The 21,457-nt window shown below is 55.2% G+C and overlaps 1 protein-coding gene across 3 annotated transcripts; it reads right to left on the reverse strand.

Moving 5' to 3' along the window:
- Positions 1-953: 953 nt before the first annotated feature.
- MMP28 (matrix metallopeptidase 28) lies at positions 954-16,941 on the reverse strand. 3 transcript variants are annotated; one of them, XM_032130240.1, is made up of 8 exons: positions 16,837-16,941; positions 9,422-9,501; positions 8,573-8,736; positions 5,884-6,105; positions 5,295-5,540; positions 4,749-4,898; positions 4,133-4,300; positions 954-3,028 (listed from the first exon to the last, which is right to left on the reverse strand). In XM_032130240.1, the coding sequence occupies exons 1-8, from the start codon at positions 16,924-16,926 to the stop codon at positions 2,634-2,636; spliced, it is 1,515 nt and encodes a 504-aa protein (XP_031986131.1). In that variant the 5' UTR covers positions 16,927-16,941; the 3' UTR covers positions 954-2,633. The 3 variants fall into 3 exon arrangements, with proteins under 3 accessions (XP_031986131.1, XP_031986132.1, XP_031986134.1); XM_032130241.1 differs by lacking the exon at positions 16,837-16,941 and adding an exon at positions 9,635-10,070; XM_032130243.1 differs by lacking the exon at positions 16,837-16,941 and adding an exon at positions 9,609-10,070.
- Between the last annotated feature and the right edge of the window lie 4,516 nt (positions 16,942-21,457).

Raw genomic sequence — 21,457 nt, forward strand, 5'->3', positions numbered from 1 at the left:
GGTCCGCAGAGCTGCCACAGCGCCCAGGTACTTCTGCAAAAACAAATCTACCAGGGAAGTGTTCACTCCTCGGGACCAAAACAGAGCCTCTCCTGGGCTTTGTGGGGCTTCTTGCTGTGTTGGGGGGTCCATCTTCTCCCTGGAGCCAGCTGCCGATGTCACTGCAGATCACTGTCCAGCCGGGGTCATTTTGGGGGAGGGAATGCAAGAATCCCAGCTATTCTGTCTGGGGAATGTGTGGCAGGCCGGAGGAGTCTGCGCCTGGCATTCCCAGCCAGGGAACCCAGCAGGAGAAAAGGACCCTTGAGAAGCTGGATTTCCATCCAGGGCACCCAGTGGCGTGGATTGAATGGCTCAGGGTGTGAGTTCACCTCCCCCAGGCCCCCCAAACTGATGGGGTACAGGTGACACAGCAGAGTGAGCCCATCTCTGCCAGAAATGCTGAGCTCAGCCCCAGCCCTGGCAGCATCACAGGGCCCCAAGGCATCCCACAGGACACAGCCATAGGAAACACACGGCAGCAAGCCAGGGAGGAAGAGGAAAACCCAAAAGCAGGAGAGGATTTGAGGTTGTCCCATCCTCAGCCTCCCATCCACAGCAGATGGGATGCCTGGCTTTCTCCTAAGGGGACAGCAAAAGGGATAATGAATGAATTCAGCCTGGGGAAAAAACCTTTTAACACATCCCAAAGCACTGAAAAATCCTCAGTATTTTGGGGATGAAGTACAAAAGAGAATTTCCATGTGTTCATTACCATCAGTGAGTTTTCAGTGGGATCCATCTCCCCTCTTTGATCCTGCAAGCACGAAAGCTGAGGCCAAATTCAGCAATCCCCACTCCAACCCCAAACACCCTCAGGCATCTTAAACACAGCCCTGTCAGGAAACTGGAGATTTGCTTTAAAAAAAAACCCCAAACCCAAAGTGTGACATGAAAACAAGTACAAACCCCAATGCCACATATCCAGAGGTTGGTTTTATTTACTGTCAGGTCTCCAAGCCCTCGGGATTCCCTGCAGGCAACGTCACATTACTGTTATTCAATTCCAACCAAAATGCCCATTTCTTTGGAAATGTGGGAAATCCCCTGAGATTTTAGGCAGATGAAGACCCCGTGTCTGTGTCTGCACACGAAGGGCTCACTCACAGGTGTTACGGAGAACAGGCAGAGTTCTGGATCCTCATCCCACCAAACCCACAGCTCAGCCAGCACCTGGCAGCACCCAGAGCCCTCGGGAAGTAGCAGCCCTGGCACCCTGCTTAGGGCAAGCCCTGCTCTGCAGGGAGGATCTAGAATGGGCAAAGGTGAGTGAAAGAGGAATCCTTGGAGCTGCTGGCATCAGGAGGGCACCCTGAGGTGGCACAGCACCCTGGCACAGCACAGCAGGACCAAAGCAGTGCTGGGCCCTGAGCCCCGGGAGAACCACTGAAGAAATGGTTTCAAGAAATCATTTAATAAAGCTGAGCCCTGCCTTGCTTGGCACCAATGCCACGGAATTCCAGCCCTGGGACACGATGGCTCTTTGCAGACACCACTGGTGACTGTGCCCAGGAGCCAGTGGCGTTTCCAGGTGGGGAGTCTGCCTTGGGAAAGGAATGAGGAATATGCAGCCACACTGCCCCTGTGAGCCTGCATGCATGGACATGTCCCTCTGTCCTGCTCGCCCTCTCCTCTTCTCCTCCTCCCCCAGTTATTTGTCACCCCCTTTCATCCAGGTGGGGCCCAGGGACTCTGAAATATGCTGATCCTGACTCTTTCAGAGACAGCAGAGCACAGACACTTCCTCTGCACACAAGGAGCGCTGCCAGGTGAGCACAACCCTTATCAGACACTGAGAACCCACCCAGGCACCCCAAACCCATCAGAAAGCCGGTGCTCCTGCTGCCTGTGAGCTGCACGGTGACATGGCCAGCAGCTCAGCTGAGCCTCCCCTTTCTCTCCACCCCAAAGAGGCTCCTACACCAAATCCCTCTGCTTTCAGCCCCAAAATCCCACTCTGGTGATGTCTCCAGCCAGTGCCTCAGCAGAGCACTGGGATGTGAGCACAGCCCAGCAAAGCATCCCCAATCCTCCATACCCTGGGGTCTGAACAAACAGCAGGGGCAAAGCTCCACATGGACCCAAATGTTTGTCCAAGTGTCTCTTGTCTTTTAGTTTTAAGCATGAAACATTCTCAGTCTGTTGTTTAAAACCATCCAAACCCCAAAGCAAGCAGCAGCGAGACAATTCTCCGCCTGATCGAGGGGAAATGACAGATACAAGCATCAACAAAGATATCAAAAAGCATCAACAAACCCCAGTCCTGCTTTGAAAAAAATGTGTAACAATATCCTGGAAGTTGCCAGAAACGGGTGTGTTCATAGTCTCCACAGCTGATACCTTTTTTTCTGTGGCCTTTTCAAAAAAATATCGTGTCCCAAACCTCCAGCCCACCTGGCTGTGGGGGACCTGTCCCAGCTGCTCCCAAGCTCTGCTGGGGCACTGCTCCACCACCCCACAGCTCCAGCCATCTGTGGGCAGCCAGTCCCTGCCTAACCATCCTCAGACAGGAATCCAGAGTCACATAAAGAGGGACCCAGGCAGCAGCGAGCGATGTGGGGTCCAGACCCCCTTTCCATCCTGTTAGGCCGTGCTCAGAAAAGGACCTGCTCATTGTTGGCGTCCCAGCAGCCCATCCAGGCGAGCTGCGTGGCCCATTTGCCAGTGGCCACCACTTGCAGCTTAGCCTGGTCAAATTCCCAGTACTGGTCATCCCGAAAGAAGTAGACGGAGCCGTGGCGGTGGGGGACGGCCCCGGCCGTGCCCGGGGGCAGCCCTGCCCAGTCCCGCAGGCTGCGGGGGTAGTAGGGCTCCACGCCCAGGGGCTCCTCGCTCACCACGAAGTACTTGGGGCCCTTGAAGAGGACAAGGCGCCGGAGCTGCTGGAAGTAGAGCGCGGTGTCCGGGTGCCGAGGGAGCCCGAGGGCGCTGCATTTTCGGGGAAATCCTGCCTCCAGCTTGGAGCCTGCGTAGCACCAGCAGCGGCCGCCTGGGGGGGGGAACAGGGAGGGCTCAGAGCACGCCCCTGTGGGGTCCGTGGCAGGACCAGCTCCAGGAGATGTGGACAGACTCGGCCACAGGACCAGCCTTGTGATGTGTCAGTGACATCCATCCCACTGGTGACCCAGCCAGAACCACTGCAGGGCTGCCCCAAGGACCAGGCTGGGGGGAAACTGAGGCATGGTAGCTCAGGAGCTTGAAGGCATGGAAAGGGACCACCGGGGACAGAGCAAGGCTACCCCCATGCTGCTTCTGGCAAACCTCCCCCTGATCCTGCATGGCAAATGGGACAGACGGAAACAGATCCAACCCAGCCTGGGACATCCAAGACCAGCGCTGCAGCAGGAATTGCAATGGGGACCAGTGGCTTGGCCGTCCCCACAGCGCCCTGTCCCCACAACAGGGCAGACAAAAGCCCCTTTCTGCTCACAAGGCACAGCCCTGGGGAGGGACGGAGGGAGCGGCGAGGGCCGGGGAGGCAGAGGGGCTTTGGCTCTCACCCAGCTGCAGTAACAAAGCCCCTTTTCTGAACAGCCAGCGACTGCTTCCCATTAAAAGCTGGGCCTGACCCTGGCAGCCAGGCTGCCTGGTTTGACCTTCCTCTCCCCATCTGGCTGCTGGGCAGCTCATGGATGGAATCCCAGCTCCTGGGGCAGCTCATGGATGGAATCCCAGCTTCTGGGGCAGCTCATGGATGGAATCCCAGCTCCCAGGACAGCTCAGCCTCCAGGCAAAACACAGGGATCCAGGAAACCCCCCCACACTTTTGTTTTTTTCCAAAACACTTCGTGTTTTGGGGGGCATTTTCTCCCCAAGACCCGCCACTGCACCTGGGTTTGCTTTGACAGTGAGTGCTGCCCTCCTGACGGGAAAACTGAGGCACGAGGGGGTGATGTGGCTGCCAGGGCCATGTGGTTCATCCATGACAGGCACCGAGCCCAGGGTTTTGCACACCCAGGACACAGCAGTGCCCCAACTCTGCGCTGGGAGGGGACCAAACAGGAGAAGCTGCTCCAGTCAGACCCAGACAACTACCCCACAGAGAGGAGCAGTGGCAGCCCCTCGGGGCATCCCCTGCCCAGGCCTCGCCCACCTTTGAAGAAGTAGAACTTTCCGCTGAGCTGGGACCAGGCGCAGGCGTCGATGCCGGCGGGGAGGCCGGGCCAGCGCGGCTGCAGCGGCCGCGGGTCACTGGCGTTGCCACTCGCTGACACCACCCAGTAGTGGCTGCCCTTGAAGATGTAGAGGTTGTGATCCCCATCTGTGAGGCAGAGGGAGGGTGTTGAGGTGAGAAATTTTATTCATCCACTGCTGCCCAGCTCCCCTCTCCTCCCTGTGCAGCCCCGCAGTGCTTTGGGGATGCTCAGGGTTTGGATGCTTCCTCCTGCCTTTCCAGCCACCCCCTCAGCTGCCATAATTCATTGCCTCCACTCCAGCCCTGACAGGATAAAGGTGACCACGGCTCAAGGCTTATCTTGCACAGCTGAGCTCCTGCAGTGATTAATCCTTGCCATGGCCTGAGTTTTAGGATGTTTTCCCTGCTCCTGACACATCGCTGTGCCCTCAAGGTGCACTGCTCCACTGGGCATCAGTGCCAGGAGCTGTGGGCCAGTCACACCCACCTTTCCCACCACTGGGAGCTGCAGCAGCACTGGGACAAGGGGTAGGGGTGCACGTTTTGGGAGAGGGTCACACTGGCCAACACCCACCGGCGGTTATGGCGTCGAAGAAGGAGTGGCAGTAATAGGTGCTGAGGCTCCTCTGCTGTCGGTCCCTGTCATAAAAGTCCGTGTTCCAGTCCTGGAAGTGAGTGAAGACCTTTCCTGGGAGCTGGATAGCCAAGCCCTTGGAGGGCTTCCCTGGGATGGGGCAAGGGGTGATGAGTCCGGAGAAGGAGCAGAGAAACAACTTTTCCCAAAAGACAGGGCTGGGGAACCATCCCAAAACTCCAAACACTGCTTGTCCTACTGTCTGGTTCCTATCCCACTCTGTATGATGGTGGCAAAAATCCCATGGTATCCCAAAAAACATGCACCAGCAGACAAGTGGGCAGCAAATCCAACTTTCCCTGTCCTGGAGAACCTGGTACCTGTCCCACCTCTCCTTCATTTTCCTCCCCAGCCACACAGGGATGGGGCCCATGTGATTGTAGTCCTGTCCCCTTTCAGGGACCTGCTCCCATCCCTACTGCTCGCTCTCCATCCCAAGGAACAGCCCTGGAGGAACCAAGGGCTGCTCAGGGAAGCCAGGCTCACCATACAAGTTCTGGATGGCCAAGATGTCATCCCAGCTGAGGACAAAATCCTTGCTGAGCTTCTTGTAGTAGGGAGACATCAGGGCGCTCTTGACAGGCGAGTGCTCCAGCCCCAGCGTGTGCCCGACCTCGTGGGCCACCACGATGAAGAGGTTGCGCCCTTTGCCGCTGTGCAGGGACCAGCGCTCGGCGCTGTCAAAGTGGGCTTCTCCTCGCCGGGGGAAGAAGGCATGAGCCAGGGCACCTCCTGGGGACACGAGAACCATCAGGGACCGTGGAGCAGCAGGCACAAGCAGCTCTGGTTTGCCCAATTGTGCAGTTTTAGGTGTTTTTGGAGGAGCCCACGTTTAAAGGGTGTTGTCAAATGGGGAGGGCTCCTTGAAGGCCTGTAAGGAACATCTCAGCCGCCTTGCTGGCAGAGCTGGGAGGGGGGACCCCAAATCAGACAGCAAACTGATGCAAACTGGGCTAGAGGGACAGCAGAGCCTCCATCACCCCCAGCCCAGCCCATCACAAGCCCAGCCCTCCTCCCTGCCGGGGAGCAGCCCACGTTGTAAAAGAGAAGCTTACGAGGGGGAAGAGACCAGCACCTGGCCCATCGAAGGCGTTGTTGAGTCCATCGTTGTGGTCGCCGTGGAAGAAGGTCAGGCGGATGTCAGCTGGGCCATCCCGCGCCTCCCAGAACACCAGGGAGGACACGTTGCTCCAGAGCTCGAAGGCGGCTCTCACGGCCAGGCGCACCTCGTGCTGGGGCAGGTAGGACGGCCAGTTCACCACGCGGTACGTCAGGTGCCGCTTGTACCACCGCCCACCTGCAACAGGGCAAGCTCAGCGTGCCAATGGCCACTTGGACTTGTCCTTCCACCCAGGGGCTGCCTGAGTGGAGGGAAACTTCCTGGAAATGTTGTGGTTTTCCCAAGCCAAAGCTGGAAGTCAAGGCAGGTGTGCCACCAGCAGCTGCAGCACCATGATTAAATCCTTCTGCCACACCACTAGAGCCCACCCAGGGCTGGAGTTGCAACCAAACCCTGAAACCTCTCTGAGGAGACAAGCTGGGACACTCAGTTTGAACTCCACCCTTGGCTCGCCATCCTCTCCAGAGCCAAATCCAGCATGGATCTGTGATGGAAGATCTCCTGCCTGATGCCAGCTTCAAGTCCAGAAGATGCAGTCCGAGGGCTGGATTTCAGGGAGAGGAATCAAAGCCACCTCTGAAAAGGTGGGACAAAGGCAAAGGAGTGGGAAGGGCTCTCAGCAGCACCTTGGGGCCACCACACCTTAGTGCCTAAGGCTTTCTTAAAAGCTTTCAGGGGAGACAGAGCCTGGATACCACCAGGACAGATGGGGACAAGGATGAAGGGGACAAGCCTTGTGACTCCCCCTAAGCTCCCAATCCTCCTACAACACAGGAGTACAAAGATGAGAGTTCACACAGTCACTGAGCAGCATCACAGCCCCCTCCTCCTCCTCCACCTCCTCCACCTCCTCCTCCAGCACCCCTTGGCAGCTGTGGGACCCCAGAGCCCTGGGATTGCATTTATCCGGGGGCATCTGGGAGCAGGAAAAAAGCCATGGGGCCCTAGGGGGATGTGGGTGCCAGAGCCGGTGCTGAGGCGTGGGAGTGGTGACAGACCTCCAGCATCTGCCTCTGCTCCAGATGTGCAGGAAAACAGGGGGAACTGAGCTGGCAGCACGCTGGGGCTCGCTGCTCTGGCTCTGAGCCGAGCCTCCCAGCAAACCTGGCAGACCTCCCACCCCAGCTCTGCCTCCTTCCCCCCACTTCTGAGCAGTCTGTGGCTGGGGAGACTCTGGACTAACTGGTCACACTCCTGGGGACAGAACCAGTTCTCACTGCTTGTCTTCCAGCTCCAAAGGGACACAGATGAGCTTCCACTCTGCACAGCAAAAGCTAAAACTTGCCTGGATGGCTGCAGCCCTAAAACAAAGCCCTGGCATCCCATCCTTCCCTTCACAGGGGCAGAGCATCTACCACCAAAGAAGGACGGGCAAGGCTGGCTTAGCCAAGTGTGGCTGGCTCTTGGGAAGAGGAGGGCTTGGCTTTTGCCCCGTGCTGGCTCTGAGTGTGCCCCAAGCCAGCGGGATGACGGACACAGAGGCTGCCCAGGGAAGATCCCGCTGGGAGAAGGGTGGATAACAAAGCACTTTGTTGGCTCAGCTGCCAGGGTTTCCTGCTCCAAGCAGGATAAACAGACAAAGCCTCCAGCCTTCCTGGCCGGTGCCAGCAGCCCTGCAGGCACCCCTGTGTCCTGTCCAGCCTGCAGGTACCGATGTGGTGCTGCTCCCATCCCCGCTGCCTGTGGCATCAGAGAAACACCCAGTACCACACAGAGCCCTTTCCTGCCCTTTCCTCTAGCCATTGGGCGTCTCTTGCCACCCATCTATGGATTGTGATCCCCAAAAATGAACCCCATGAGCTGCAGGGCACTGGTTACTTCTGTTTGCCCATCTCCTGCTGTATGTCCTGTCCTTCCTTCCTTCCTGCTCTGCCTCACTGCCCGCCTGTCCTAGGCACAGGATGGCTCCTGCAAGGGACAGGCTGCATGTTGGGGCTTCGGAAGGAAATCCAGAGGCTGGAGGGGGATGACAGGGCCCTCCTGGGGCCGTCCATCACCAGCCCTGCCAGATGCACAGACAGCCTGACACGGCACAGGGCCTTTTCTTAATCTCGCCTTCATCTTTCCCATGTCCTAAGCACAGCTGGTCCCGGCCCTCCTGCTCTCTAGGAATCCAGTTACTCATCTGCAAGCCCAAAGGGAGCTCACAGGGGACAAGAGGCCCAGTCCTGGACACACAGGAGCACAGAAGGATGCTTGGAGCAGAGTTAAACCCCTTAACATGGGTGAAATGACTCTTGGGTCAGGCAGCCAAGTGCTGGCAGGTTTTGTGGTTGCTATGTGTCCCTAATACGCATTAGAAGTCCCAAAGCTCAGCAAAACCTGGAGATAACTTCACTGTGTGCCAGCTGCTGCCCTCCAGATCATGCCAGCACAGCTGCGTGTGGGGCCATGGCGACTTTAGCGCTCCCTGGGAGATGTCCCAGTAAAGCCACCCCAGAGAGCCGAATTCCCCCACGAGTGGGAGTCGCATCTCTAACCACTGCTGACATCAAGCCACACAGAACAACTAAAAATAAAGAGGACTAAAAATAACCCACAAATGTGTCCTGGCCTGGACAGCAGCTTCCCCACGAGTCCCGGACGGGAGAGACAAGCACCCCAGACACCAAACCCCACCGGGACCCTCGGTGCCCGTGCTCACCGTGCTGTGCCGTGCGCCTGCGGCGCCGGGCGGGCAATGCCCGGCGTGCCCCGGCAGCGCGGCTCTTCCCGTCGTCGGTGCCGCACCTCGGCAGAGCCATCTGATGGAGGGTGGGGGCATCCAGCACCCCGCTGAGCGGGAGGTGGGTCACCCGCTGGAAATCCCTGGGAAAGGAAGGGAGATATCAGCACCCACATCCAGACCCCCCCGTGGAGGGGTTTGGTTATGTTTGTGCCGGGGGTTTGGCTTGAGGCAGGATTTTCACCCCACAAGCTTCACACTCCAGCATCAGAACTTCAACCAGTCGGTAAAGCAAGAAGGATTTGGCTCTGCAGCCACAGCTGACCTGTAACTCACCTCCTAGCAGGGCAGAAGTAAATAAGGGAGCCTAAAAACGCTTTTTCCAGTTTTTAACCCCAGTTATGTGACTTTGCCTTTAATTTTGCATTTAGCTTTGCGCGAGGTCAGGCCTGGGATGCTCTCAGAGCTGAGGTGATGTCCCTAGGAGAAGTCCAGGCAGGCGCTGGCGATTTGCCCCCCCTGACATCTCCCAGCCGTCCCCAAGCTCGGCCTCTGCGCAGATTTTATTGCAAGGCTAGCACCGGGCCATAAAAGGCAAATAAAACAGCGAGAGCCGCGTGCCAGCAGCCGGCATCCAGCTGCGGGAGCCGGGCACGGACCCGCCGTTCCAAAAAGGACTGGCTGTGCTTTAGCATCAGACCGTGAGAGAGAGAGCCTGCAGCTGTGGAAAGACCCCTCTGGCTGCAAAAATCCCCTCGGAGTGCTGGCAGCACCCCTGCAGCCGGAGCTGCTGAGTTTTGCCTGCAGTGTTGAATAAAAGGCTCCTACCTCAGCGCCTCGGTGAACTCGGCGGGGCTGTGCGTGCCGGCCCCCTGCTCGCTAAAGTAGCCGTATTTCTCCAGGAAGAGCTGCAAGAAAAAAATGGGAAAGGTGCAGCTCAGAGCACGCGTTGGATTTGGAAAGGGGGAAAAAGGAGATGCGATGGCAAACAGTGCCGCAAACCCAAAATGCCCACTTAGTTTCTTCCTGAGAGCTCTGCACCTCAAGCAGCAGCACCTCCCGTGCCCGGACAGGTTCCTGTGTGTCTCCTCCCCACTATTTTTGATGGCTCTTGGGGTGTTTGGCCACGACACGATGGAGGGGTAGGAGGAAACGCTGCTGCCGAGAGACCAAAACACGCTGCTGCCGTGTCATCCGCAGCCAGAGGCGACCAAACCCACAGCTCTAATCGCCCCGGCTCAACACAGCGATTCAAACAAAGCCCAGAGTGCTGTGGCCGTCTGTAGGGCGGGGTGAGATGGGGTCAGGCTGCAGCCTCGCCCCATTCCCACGCAGGATGTGCTGCTGCAAAGTGGGGACGCTCCGGGGGCAATTTGCTTTGCCAAACCATTCTTCTTCTTATCGGCCATTGACATGGACGGAGATTGTCTCTCTCTGAACTTGCTCCAGCACTTAAATCGAATGTTAAAGAAAATAAACGGCTCGGGCTGCTCCGCAGCTTTTGGAGGAGTTAATAGCCCGGGTCACAGGAATGCTCCACGCCCGCCTGCCCCGCCGCCAGTGATGTCTGCGGGAGACAAACAAGCTGCCCAGCATCCTGTTAGTGCAGCAGAGCCGCGGTTACAGCAATGGATAAAAATCAGAATTAAAAAGTGAAAGCGGCGGCTTCCTTTCCCCGCATCCCTAAGGAGAGGTGGGCTGAGCGCCGGGAATGCCACGGGCTGACCCAGATAGCGCGGCTGATGCCCTCTGGGGAACCGGGTGTTTTTAAAGCTGTTTCCCTCCGTGCTCGTCTCGGGGCCGGGAAAAGGAGGGGGTTGGAGTGCTGACCTCCACTCAGCGCTGCTCCTGGCTGTGGGTGACCCAGTTCCCCTTAATGTCCCCGCAGAGCAGGAAGCAGCCGCTCCTGGGCCTTGCCACCTGGCAAGGAGCAGGAATGGTTTGTGGATGTGGCAGTCCCGAGGTGTGCCAGGGCCTCTATCTCTCCTCCTCCTGCCCAAACCTTCTGCTTGCCATCAACAATCACCTTCCCGTCATCCCAAACACGTCAGCCCCGCGCTGCCACCTCCCCGCGGGCAGGGCAGGCCCATCCACGTGTGCTCTGCAGACCTCATCTCCTCCGATTTCATCTCCTCCTTTACACCCCTTCTACCTGGAGCATCCCACTCCGGCTGAGGACCAACACAGATTCCTGCCTGGACACGCTCTGCACCCAGCTCCACACAAAGAACTTGGCTGTTTTTCCCACCAAAGCTGCCTGTCTCAGCTGCAGGCACCAGTAGCTCGTTCCAGCAGCACTAGGCTGCAGCAGCAAGAGCCCGAGCGTGGCCAGAGTCACCCAGACACCTCACACTGGTCCAGCGAGTCAGGATAAATCAGGCAAGTGCTGCACTGGCAGGGAGAGCATTGGCTTGTTTGTCAGGAGAAGGCACAGGGATGCCCAGGGATAGACCATCCAGCCTGGACTTGCTGTCCCCCAGCCACACCGGGATAACCCCACCTTTAGGTGGGTACCAGGAGGCAAAATCCAGCAGCAACTCAGGATGAGCATGCAAGGATGGAGGAGCATACTGGGGATGGGTGGCTTGGAGCCCTCTGAGAGCAGGCTGGAGAGAAGGAATCTGGCCCTCTTTCTCTGCAGTTGTATTTGTATAAAGTTCTCCCAAAGTACGAAATCACCAGTTACATGGAAGGGTGCGGGGTGAAGATCCCAGTGGTGACATCACTGCAGATAAATGTGAGCTCAGAACACCTGAATGGAAAGTCCTGGGTCTCACACCACGGTCTGAACCTTTTCTAACACAATTTTACATTCACTCAGCACAACCTGAAGCTGTTTCCTTGCCTGTAACCCAACACAACCCCGTCCTTAAAGCATGAAAATGGTTTTTCCTCACCATGATCTCATTAAGGCTTAAAATTCCATCTGGACACGTCAAGGTGCACTGTGAAAAAAGCAACCCCTGTTCCATCTGCTGCTCTTGAGCAGCACCAGAAGGCACGGAGGCCACTGGCTTTATCATTCCTGCAGCTTTGCAAGTCCCAGCAAAGCAGCATTTTCCCTGTGGTTTCTGGCCTGTGCCACATCGAGGTTCTCACGCACAGGCACCCACTCTGGCTGCAAAACCATCAGGAGAAATTTTATTGTATTTTCTAGACACAGCTACGGTCAGCTAAGGGTGATGGTGGTCCTGGGAACACAGAGCTGTAGGAGAGGGATGTGCTGATCCCCCACTCCGTCAGGTATTTATCAGAGCTCAGAGCATACAAATCCAGGGAGTTTTTGGAGTCCAGGGGAACCCAAGAGCCCCATGCCACAGGGTCCTGTGCCCAAACCAGTGCTCAAGGCTCCCCCAGTGCTGCACAACCCCCCTGGAGCCCAACCAGGCTCTGGCACCAGCCCATGAAACCTCTCCAGAGGCTGCAGTGCAAAGCCTGGCCACGCTGGGAAAACCCTCTCCCTCCTGCCCCAGACGGGGAAATGCTCTTTTCCATACAATGGGAAAAGAAAAACAGCAGGAAACCAAGAGAAACATTAATATGAAATATGCCCAGCTCCCCCTGTGCATGAGGGAGGGAGCGGAGGACAGATCTGGCTGCCTGGGAGCCCGTGCTGGGGTAGAGAAGCCTCTGGGGCTGCAGCAGGGACAGCAGGAGGACAGTGTGGGGGAGACAGAGGGGCTCTTGCCACCTCATGGTTCTGATGTGGAGCCTGTTACAACCCTGGAAATCATCCCTGCTTTGGCTAAAGCCAAGGAAACACCTTGCCCTCGACCACAGACATCCCGGGTGGAAGACAGCCAGCGGCAAATACAATTAACTCTCCCTGCCTGGAAACCGGGATAACGAGAGTGCCGAGACAGCAGGCTCCGGTCCTGCCGGCTCTCCCCTCCAGACACTCCAGTTCTGGCTCCTCTCCACCCGCTAAGTACTGGAGAAGCCTCACACTGGGCTCCTGCTGACCGTGGTCCCTCTGCTCTGCCGGGTACAAACCCCATCTGTCCCCTCCATCCCCCGGCAGCACAGGGAAGCGATCCCATCCTGCCGAAGGGTGGGCAGTGCTTTTTGTCGTGGTTACAGAGGATGCCACCACAAACTGCACCTTCAAAGTCTTTTGTTTTAAATCATAAGACAACCCAGGTAGATCCTAAACCCTGGTTCCAGCAGCCCTAGGCTCATCCCACATCATCTCACCACCAAGACTGACACAGTGGCTCCTGCTTTTCATCCTCAGTTTCCTCCACACAGACACAAGGAGAGCTGGCCCCAGGGCGTGTTTTGGCGTGGTCACAGGAGGAGCAGGGGCTGCTCCTGCCCACCGGCTGGCTGCTGCCTGCGAGCTGCCTCCAGAAGATGTCACAGCAATTAAAAACGCTCATTTGCTTCCGCTCATCCCTGCAAAGCCTCAGGCAGAAGCCTCGCGCCGCTTTTGTTTGTGTGTGTGTACAGGTATCTCTATAAACATTCTATCTACAGACACAGGGAGACACATGAGAAGGGGCATTAGCGAGCACAGAGCCTGGCTGTCCTCCTGCTGGAAAGGCAGCGAAACCTCAGCTGATTCTCTGCACTGCTGATGGAGGGTGGTTAAAGCCCCAGGCCGCTGTGATGTTCCCCTGCTGTATCTAACCCAGTCCTGAAGGAATCTCTTCCCCCACCTACCACTCCTAAAAATCTGCTTTAGCAGCAAGTAATCCACTTGCCACTGAAGAAGCAGAGTTGGGGTCTTCTAAACTCCTTTTATTTTCACACTCGATCTTTTGAAGCTGAGAAGCAGCAAGCCGGGCCTAACTAAAACCCCTCCTGGTTTCACCAACCATTTGGATGTGGCTTGCAGCAACCTGGTCCAGGGGAAGTTGCCCCTGCCCGTGGCAGGGGGTTGAATGAGATGGGTTTTAAGGTCCCTTCCAACCCAAACCATTCCAAGATTCTGTGATAACTCACTAGGAACCAGCTGGCAGCTTTGCCCCGGCACCCCAAAAACCCCACACCCCGATGGGCTGCAGCACCAAAACTCCTCAACGCGACCCAAAGCACTTGGGGAAAACAGGCAAAACCACTGGGCTTGGTCAAACCTTCCCCTGCGAATACCAGAGCGGCTGACAAACCAGTTCGGTCACGCAGACTGGTTGTGTTTTCGTGTCTAAGGAGAGAAAGGAAACGAGCCTTGCCCTCCACCGGGGAGGGAGCCGGGGGAAGGCGACGGTCCCCGCTGCGGGCGGCCGCGGCCCCTGGCCCGGCGGGCGATATTTGCCCTAAGAAGCGGGGATTGTTTTGGGGAGAAGCAGGAAGAAAGGCGGGCTGTTGGTGCTGCGGTGACTCACGGGGCTGTAAATCACACCGGGGGATTGCCGGGTGACTCGGAGCCACTCGCCACATCCGCGCCGGCGGCAGCGGCTCCGAGACGCGATCTCATGGATGCTGCAGAGCCCGGCGGTGCCTCACGGGGGTAATTCCTGCTCCTCTCCCCCTCTCCTTCCATCGCCGTGCTGAACAGTAGGACTTTTTTCACAGGAAGGAGAATTTCTTCGCCTTATTTCAGAAGGAAAATGTGGGGTGCTCTGTGCCCCAGCTGATCTCCGAGCCCCGCCGTGTGTGCGTGGTACCCGGGACCCTCCCTCCATCCAGCTGTGCTCAGCATCCTGCGTCCCAGCTGCTCCCTAAAGCAGCTCAGCCGGGCACTGGAGCACTTCCCAGCACAAACACAGCCCAGAGCCCTCAATGTGAGACCCTGGTTTGATAAGGGGGAGAATAGTTAGAGTGCCTAAGACACTGCAAGGTGGGAAGGAGGAGGGCAGGACAGGGGCAAAAATTGGAAGAAAAATCCAAAATGAGAATTATTCAGTCCCTTAGTCCAGCCCTCTGTTCCCATTCCCTGCTTTTCTCAAATTTTTCCCCAGATTTTCTTCCCACCGCAGCAGACCTGGAGCTTCTCACACAAACCTCTGCAGGGACTTCATTGTCCTTTGTCCTTGGCTCCACCAGCACCTCACCGTGCTCCTCACTCCCAACACGGGCTGAGATCTCACAATGCTCCCTGTATTTTCCACGATTCCCCCGGGATCTGGGAATCTCAGGCATTACCATACCCCCAGCTGCTGTCTGAGCCAGACACCAGCTCTGCCAAACACTGCGCTCACATCGAGCCCTCTCCTATCTGTAGATGATAAGACGATTTCACATACAGATGTTTCAAATTAAATTTTCGAATTTTCCTTATTTTTTAAATTTTTTTTTAACTGCAATTGATACGGATGCAGTGAAAGCATGGGCACCAGCCAGGAAAAGCACACAACTGGACATTTTTGCAGTCTTGTGCACCTAAGTTTACACAACCTATTGTTGCTAACTGAGGCTTTTTAAAAAGAATTTTTAAAACAAAGCTTTAGAAGCAAAGCCTGGAAGTGCTCTGAAAGCCACAAGTCACCAGAACTATTTGATGTTATGTGAGAATTTCAGCTTCCTCCTAAAAGAAAATTAACTGCTCAGTTTATTTAGACAAGTTCCACGCCCCAGTCTCTGCATTTCCATTGTGTGTGTCGTCCCAAAGCCCCTGGCCAGCACAGCACATCCCCTTGGGGAAACTGAGGCAGGGAGACAGGAAAGTCGTTTTTCCAGCACTCCTCACCTGGGATTTGCCACAATCCTGGGATCTGCTCTGAGGCTTCAGGGGAAAAGAACTCAGAAGTCACCAGCGAGGGATGAAAAGGCAGCTTGGACCTTTTAATCCAGTTGTTCCGAATCAGCTGGTTTCCTTTTAAAGTGAATTTTGAATTATTGATTTCTGAGCATTAAAATCTTTGCAGATTTATTTTCTCCAGGTGGCAGGAGGGGCTGGGCTGAGGTTTGTGCACAGTGGGATAAGCACACCTATTAATGACCTCTCTGAAGCAGCATCTCCCAGCAGAAGAAGCCTGCACATCAAAACAAGCCTCTGAGCATTCCTGTGCCCTTTTCCTCCTAGAACATGTGTTCAAAATCCCAATTAATTCACCAGGAGTTGCTGGCTGGGGTTGAAAATTAAGCATCTGTGCAAATGTACACTGGATGGAGGCCTAAACAAGAAAAAATCCCCAACACGAACCTTTGTTCACCAGCCAAATCATACCTTGCCCTCCCAAAACAAACAGGAACGCACGGTGGCACGGGGTGACAATGACAGCAGGACAAACAGAAGAAATCCAAACAGAGGTGATAGGGACAGCCCTGGGGAGAGGCAGGCAGGGGAAGGACTGGCTTTTGTCCCCTCCTGATACGTTGGGAGATTAAAAGGTTTCCTCGTAAATGAGTTCTGTCTTTGGAGCTGTGTGGCAGGGTGGGCTTGCAGGTGCACATCACCTGTGGGGACACCTGGACAAAGGCTGAGAGCTGAGGTTGTTCATCCTGGATGAGAGAAGGCTCCAGGGACACACAGAGCCCCATCCAGTGCCTAAAGGGGCTACAGGAGAGACAGAGGGACTTTGGACAAGGGCAAGGAGAGATAGGACAAGGGGGAATGGCTTTAAGCTGAAGCAGGGCAGACTTAGATTAGATATTGGGAAGGAATTCTTCCCTGGGAGGTTGGGGAGGCCCTGGCAGAGTTCACCCTGAGAAGCTGTGGCTGCCCCATCCCCGGGGCAGGTTGGATGGGGCTTGGAGCAACCTGGGATAGTGGAAGGTGTCCCTGCCCACGGCAGGAATGGGATGAGCTTTAAGGTCCACTCTAACCCAAACCAGTCTGTGATTCTCCGCCACAGCTCCACACGGCACACGTGGCCACACACCCCGGCATTCCAACACAACCCTATGGCACAGCCCCACACTCTGCATGTACCCAGGGCACACACGTGGATGCACAGGCATCAGGAGCCCATGGGCACTCACCTGTGGTGGGGATGTAGGCTGGGGACACATTCGTACCTACGGTGCAGGCACACCAGGGACACAGTGACACCCGGGGCATGGACACACCTGTAGCACAGGCACACAGGGACATGCGCACACCTGGCAGGACACGGGCACACCTATGGCATGGGCACACCAGGGACAGTCGCATCTAGAGCATGGGCACACCTATGGCATGGACTCAGTGGGGACACGCACAGCCGGGGCACGGGCACGGGGACATGAGCACACCAGGGACACGCACAGCCGCGGCACGGGCACACCTATGGGCACGGGGACACGCGCACACGCGGGGGACGCACACCCAGGACGCGCTCCCGCCCCGCCGGTGCCGGTGCCGGTGCCGGTGCCGGTCCTACCTCTGCCTGCCGCCGCTGCCCCGCGGCCGGTGCGGGCCGAGCGGCCGCCAGCAGCCCCAGCGCCAGGGCGGCCCGCAGCGGTCCTGCCATCCCGGCTCCTCTCCCGCCGCTCCGCTCGGCGCCGGGCGCCGCCGCCCCAGCCGCCTCTCCCCGCCCCGGCCCCGGGGGCGGCCCCAGCCCCAGCCCCGGCCGAGGGCCGGGCTCCGCCAGCAGCACCGAGCGGCGGGGGCTGTCCCTGCTCTGGGAACCCCCCCGTGTCACCCAGCCAGGGGCCGCCACCGGGAGAATGATCCCGTGCATGCCCTGTCCCCCGGGAGCATCCCGCTGCCGGTGCGTCTCTCCGGGCTGCTCCTCCCGCTAGCTGGGACAGTGGCTCTGCCCGGTTTGAAGCTGTGGAAAAGAGGAGAAAGCAATTCCAGCTTTTCCTAAACCTGTGTTCATCCACGGCCCAGCACACACGGATGCAGGGTTTGGAGGCCGGGGGTCCTTGTGGGCCAGCACTTGCCACGAGCTCAGCAACACAGAAGGCTGGGCCAGCAATGCAGCCCCTCTTCAGGGGTCTGGCAAAATCTACACGTTAGACCAGTGTTTTCTCAAGCTTTACATAATAACCACACACTCGGGGTTGTGGTTTACACGCTTTATGCTTAAATTTCCCTCCCAGGCACGGGCCGTGGGGACCCGTGGGCAAGGAGGGGCCGTTTGCCATCCAAGGAAACACACTGCACCCATGTCAGTGTCACAGCTCTCCTGCAGCTCACACGCAGCTGATGATCTTGCAGGTTCCAGTGACAAGTCAACAGCTCTGTTTACTCACAGCAGTATTTTGTTTGACTATTTTGTTTTAATTTGACTAAAGCAAAAGGATGTTTTGATTCTGCTTTGGTTCAAGGGGAAAAAATAGGATGTGACTTGTATCTGCTTTTGTTTTCACGCCAGCTTCAACCCCACACCTCTTTTAAAGCTCCCAGGCTCCTTCCTCCACTTCTTAATCATGCCAAAACATGAAGTTACAGAAGCATCTGTTGAGTGCAGCTTGAAGAGAGCTGCAGGGATCCTGTGGCACTTTGCCTTACAGCTGGACAGGGATGTAGGGAAGGGAAGCAGGATTTGAAAGAGAGAAAAAGGGATCCACATAACATGGAAAAATAGGGAAATCACTGAGCTACAAATTAAAAAAACATGGGAGAAATAAAGGTTTTGTGGCTGGGCCAGTAAGAACTGACTGAGGAACTGCTGGAGAGCACAGTGGGCAGCTGGCACAGACAGAGGGATGGTGTGAAGGATTCCCCTTGGAATAAAGAATTTATAAAGAATTCCCGAGTATTCACTCGGCCCTGGGAGGAGGGAGAGCCAAGGGATGGCCGCTCCTCACGCAGGTCAGCCTCACGCTTCCTTTCAAAACAAGAGCAGCTCTGTCTGCAAACGCATCCGTGTTTGCGTCGTATCTAGGAAGCAACTGATCCATCTGCTCTTCCACTTAAGAATATGGATGATGAGAAAGTGACTGGCTGGGCTCCAGAAGGAGCAGGAAACTCCCTCCTCTGCTCATTGTAATGTGGGGAAGCGACTGGGAGGGCACCTGCAGCCCCCGGAGCCGCCAGCTTTCCGACCGGGCATTTCCCGGGGCTGCTGCCTTAGTCCTCAGGGGTTTTGGCATTCAGCTGGAGAAGAATTCAGCCCAGCCTTGGGGATGCCAAATCACAGCTCTCTGCAGACTTTTGGCTGGGAGTATAAAGATGTTTATCCAGCTGCTGTAATCAGAGCAGTATCAGGAACAGAAATACTATCTCATGGAAAGGTGAACAGACTTCCGGCTTTTGCAGCATAAGGTGAAAGCTCAGAAATGGGAAAAAAAAAAAGTTTCAATCCTCATAACTTCTAGCCCAAAGCTGAAACCTGACAAGTCAAGCCTGTGGCAGAGAACCAACAAAGATTTTAGTAAAACATTCACAAAGAGCATGATAAATAGATCCATACAAGCTCTGGTTGCCTAATCATTCCTGATTCCTTGGGTTTCTAGAGAAAACCCCTTTTCCCTTGAGTTTAACTCAAAAGATCTCAGGGCACTCAGTGAGATTGACTTCCAAACTCGTTCTTAAGACACCTCCCAGCTTGGAGATCCAGAGTGTTCCTAATTTAATACCATTTGCATATTGACCTGTAAACACCACAGAGATCTAAATGCCATGACCACAGGTGTGGAGTCTGGAATGGGAGAGGCTGGTTTGTCCATAGGGGCACAGCAAGAGCAGCTGAGCATTGCAGAGAGAAGAGCTGAAGCACCAGCGGATCCCTGTCTGAGGTGAGATCCAAGAGTTCCTAAACCAACATTATGAAACAGCTCTTGTGACGTGAGCTTTCTCAGAGCAGCTCTGAGTGTTTATCATAACTGATAAGCAAATAGCAAGCCCATTACTCCTGTGTGGCAGTTCCTACCCAAGATGGAGGTGATGCACGAGAACCTACCATTAAAAACCTTTCATGCTCTGCACTGAGAACAGGTTCAAGTTGTTCCCTTTCCCCCTCTCAAGAACAGCCATTCTTGAGATGTTTGCTGCTGCACAGCAGCAGGATGGCTCAGTGGGTGCTCAGGAAATGTCCAAAATCCTCATCCAGCTGCTGGAAGGTGGCCAGAGCCAGGACTTCGCATCAGATCAGAGGGGCACTGTCACAGCTTTCCCTCCTAACTCCAGCCTGCAAGAGTCAAATTCTTTACCAAGGCATGAGCAGCTTAACGTTCCTTGGGCTGTCACAATGGTGAAGCTTTTCTGCTCAGACACTGTTTTCTGGGTACTTCATTCCTGCACAGCAAGTTCTCACAGGTCAAGGGACTTTCCTGTGTCCTTAAAATGTGTTAGAAAGTCTGTCTTGCCCCGTGTCCTGTCTCAAACAGAGCCAGGAACAGACACTTAGAAGGGTGTTAAAGAGAAAATGCAAAGTCTGCACAGACTTCCCTTGGCTTTACCTTTTGTGTGTGGAGTTCCTGGAAGTCATTGAGGTCAAGAAGCTGCATCCAGCTGGTGAGGCCTCCCACAAACACACCGATGTGTTGGAGCAGTTTGAATCTCCCTGGTATTTGCTCAGCTAACAGCCAAAACCATGCATCTCTTTCTAGGATCAGGGTGGTACCTGAGTTCCAGCAAACATCATCACCTCGGTATGAAAAGTGGAGTTTTAAGCAGTTTTGGGTGCATTCTGACAGTTGTGTTTTATTACAAGCAACTGCTACAGCAGCATTAGCAACATCATCTACTGGGACATCGTCACACGGGCTCTGTTACCCTGGAAATGGGAATTATCAGTTCTAGATTAGCCAAAGCAGCACTGGCTGGACCCTGGCCTCAAACCCCTGGAGACTTGAGAGTTTGGCCTCAGTCACTGCCCCCATATCTCTCTTTAGGACTTATGGTATTTGAGCAACTTAAAGTTGCATTTTTTCTCAGGGTGAGGTGGGTCTGGCTGCAGAGGGCCGGCATGGAAACTATTTGTGTCTCTGAAAACGTTTAGCTATTATTTTATAAAGGAGTGGCATTTCAGCTCTGTAAGGATCACATGCCACTCCTGCATTGGCATCTCTCTTTTCTCCAGCAAGTCCTTGTTGAGCTTGGCAAGTGCTAGACCCGTTTTTATAAATAAACCACCAGCATTCCACACAGGACTGATCTTCAAAATGAAACTCTCACCACGAAGAAAATGTATAATTGGAGGATGGAGCATAAACAGGGATGAAGGCAACAGAGCAGAACTGCTCCCAGCTATGCTGAGAACACCCCAAACAACCCAAACTCTGCTGGGATAAATTCTCCTGGTTTCCCACCTCCTGACAGGACAGATCTACTGTCCTTTCCCTTAGTCTGGAATTTTATTACAGAAGTCCTACCAAATTCTCACACAGCACTGGGAAGAACTAAAATCAATTCAATCCTTAATATACTAAATATTTAAAGCTTTTTACTTTCCTATTAACCTCAATTAAAACTTGTCCTGGCAAACTTTAGGCAGCTATGGAGAAGAACTGCAGGACCAAAGGACTTGGCAGAAGCAGTTGGAGGGCAATGACATAGTTAAGCCATCATCTGGGTTTATATTTTTTACAGAACTTCCCAGGCCTCTCTGAGCTAATTTAACTCTCACTGCACCAAAGGCAAGTAAAACAACCCACCAGCTGTTTTACTTGTACAGTAAAACAGTTTTACAGTACAGTTTCTCTGTCCTGCTGATTTCCTGAAAGACCAAACAGCTGCTGAAGGTGTCTTAAAAACCATGCAGGAACTCAGGTTGTTTTACCCCAGCGCAGAACAGAACATAAACAAGTGTGCAGCATCACTGCCAGGCTGGAAAAGCTGAGAAGGTGGAGACAGCTTCAGTTTTGTGGCTCACTTGAAGAATTGTCTACTTGGTAATCCTGGGCAGTGACTCTTTGAAGAGGAAAGTGCTCTTACCCTGGGAGAGAAAGCAGGGTTAGAAGCTGAGCTGGCATTAAAGGCAGCTAAAACTGCTGCTCCCAATACTGGAAGTAGCAGCTGTTTGAACCACCAAGCCCTTCTCCAGGAGGGAAAAAGCCAGAGCCCCACTAGGGAACTGGAGGGAGCACAGAGGGGCAATGCTGCACCAGCCC

Source organism: Corvus moneduloides, chromosome 20, assembly GCF_009650955.1.
Source record: "Corvus moneduloides isolate bCorMon1 chromosome 20, bCorMon1.pri, whole genome shotgun sequence".
Lineage (NCBI taxonomy): Eukaryota > Metazoa > Chordata > Aves > Passeriformes > Corvidae > Corvus > Corvus moneduloides.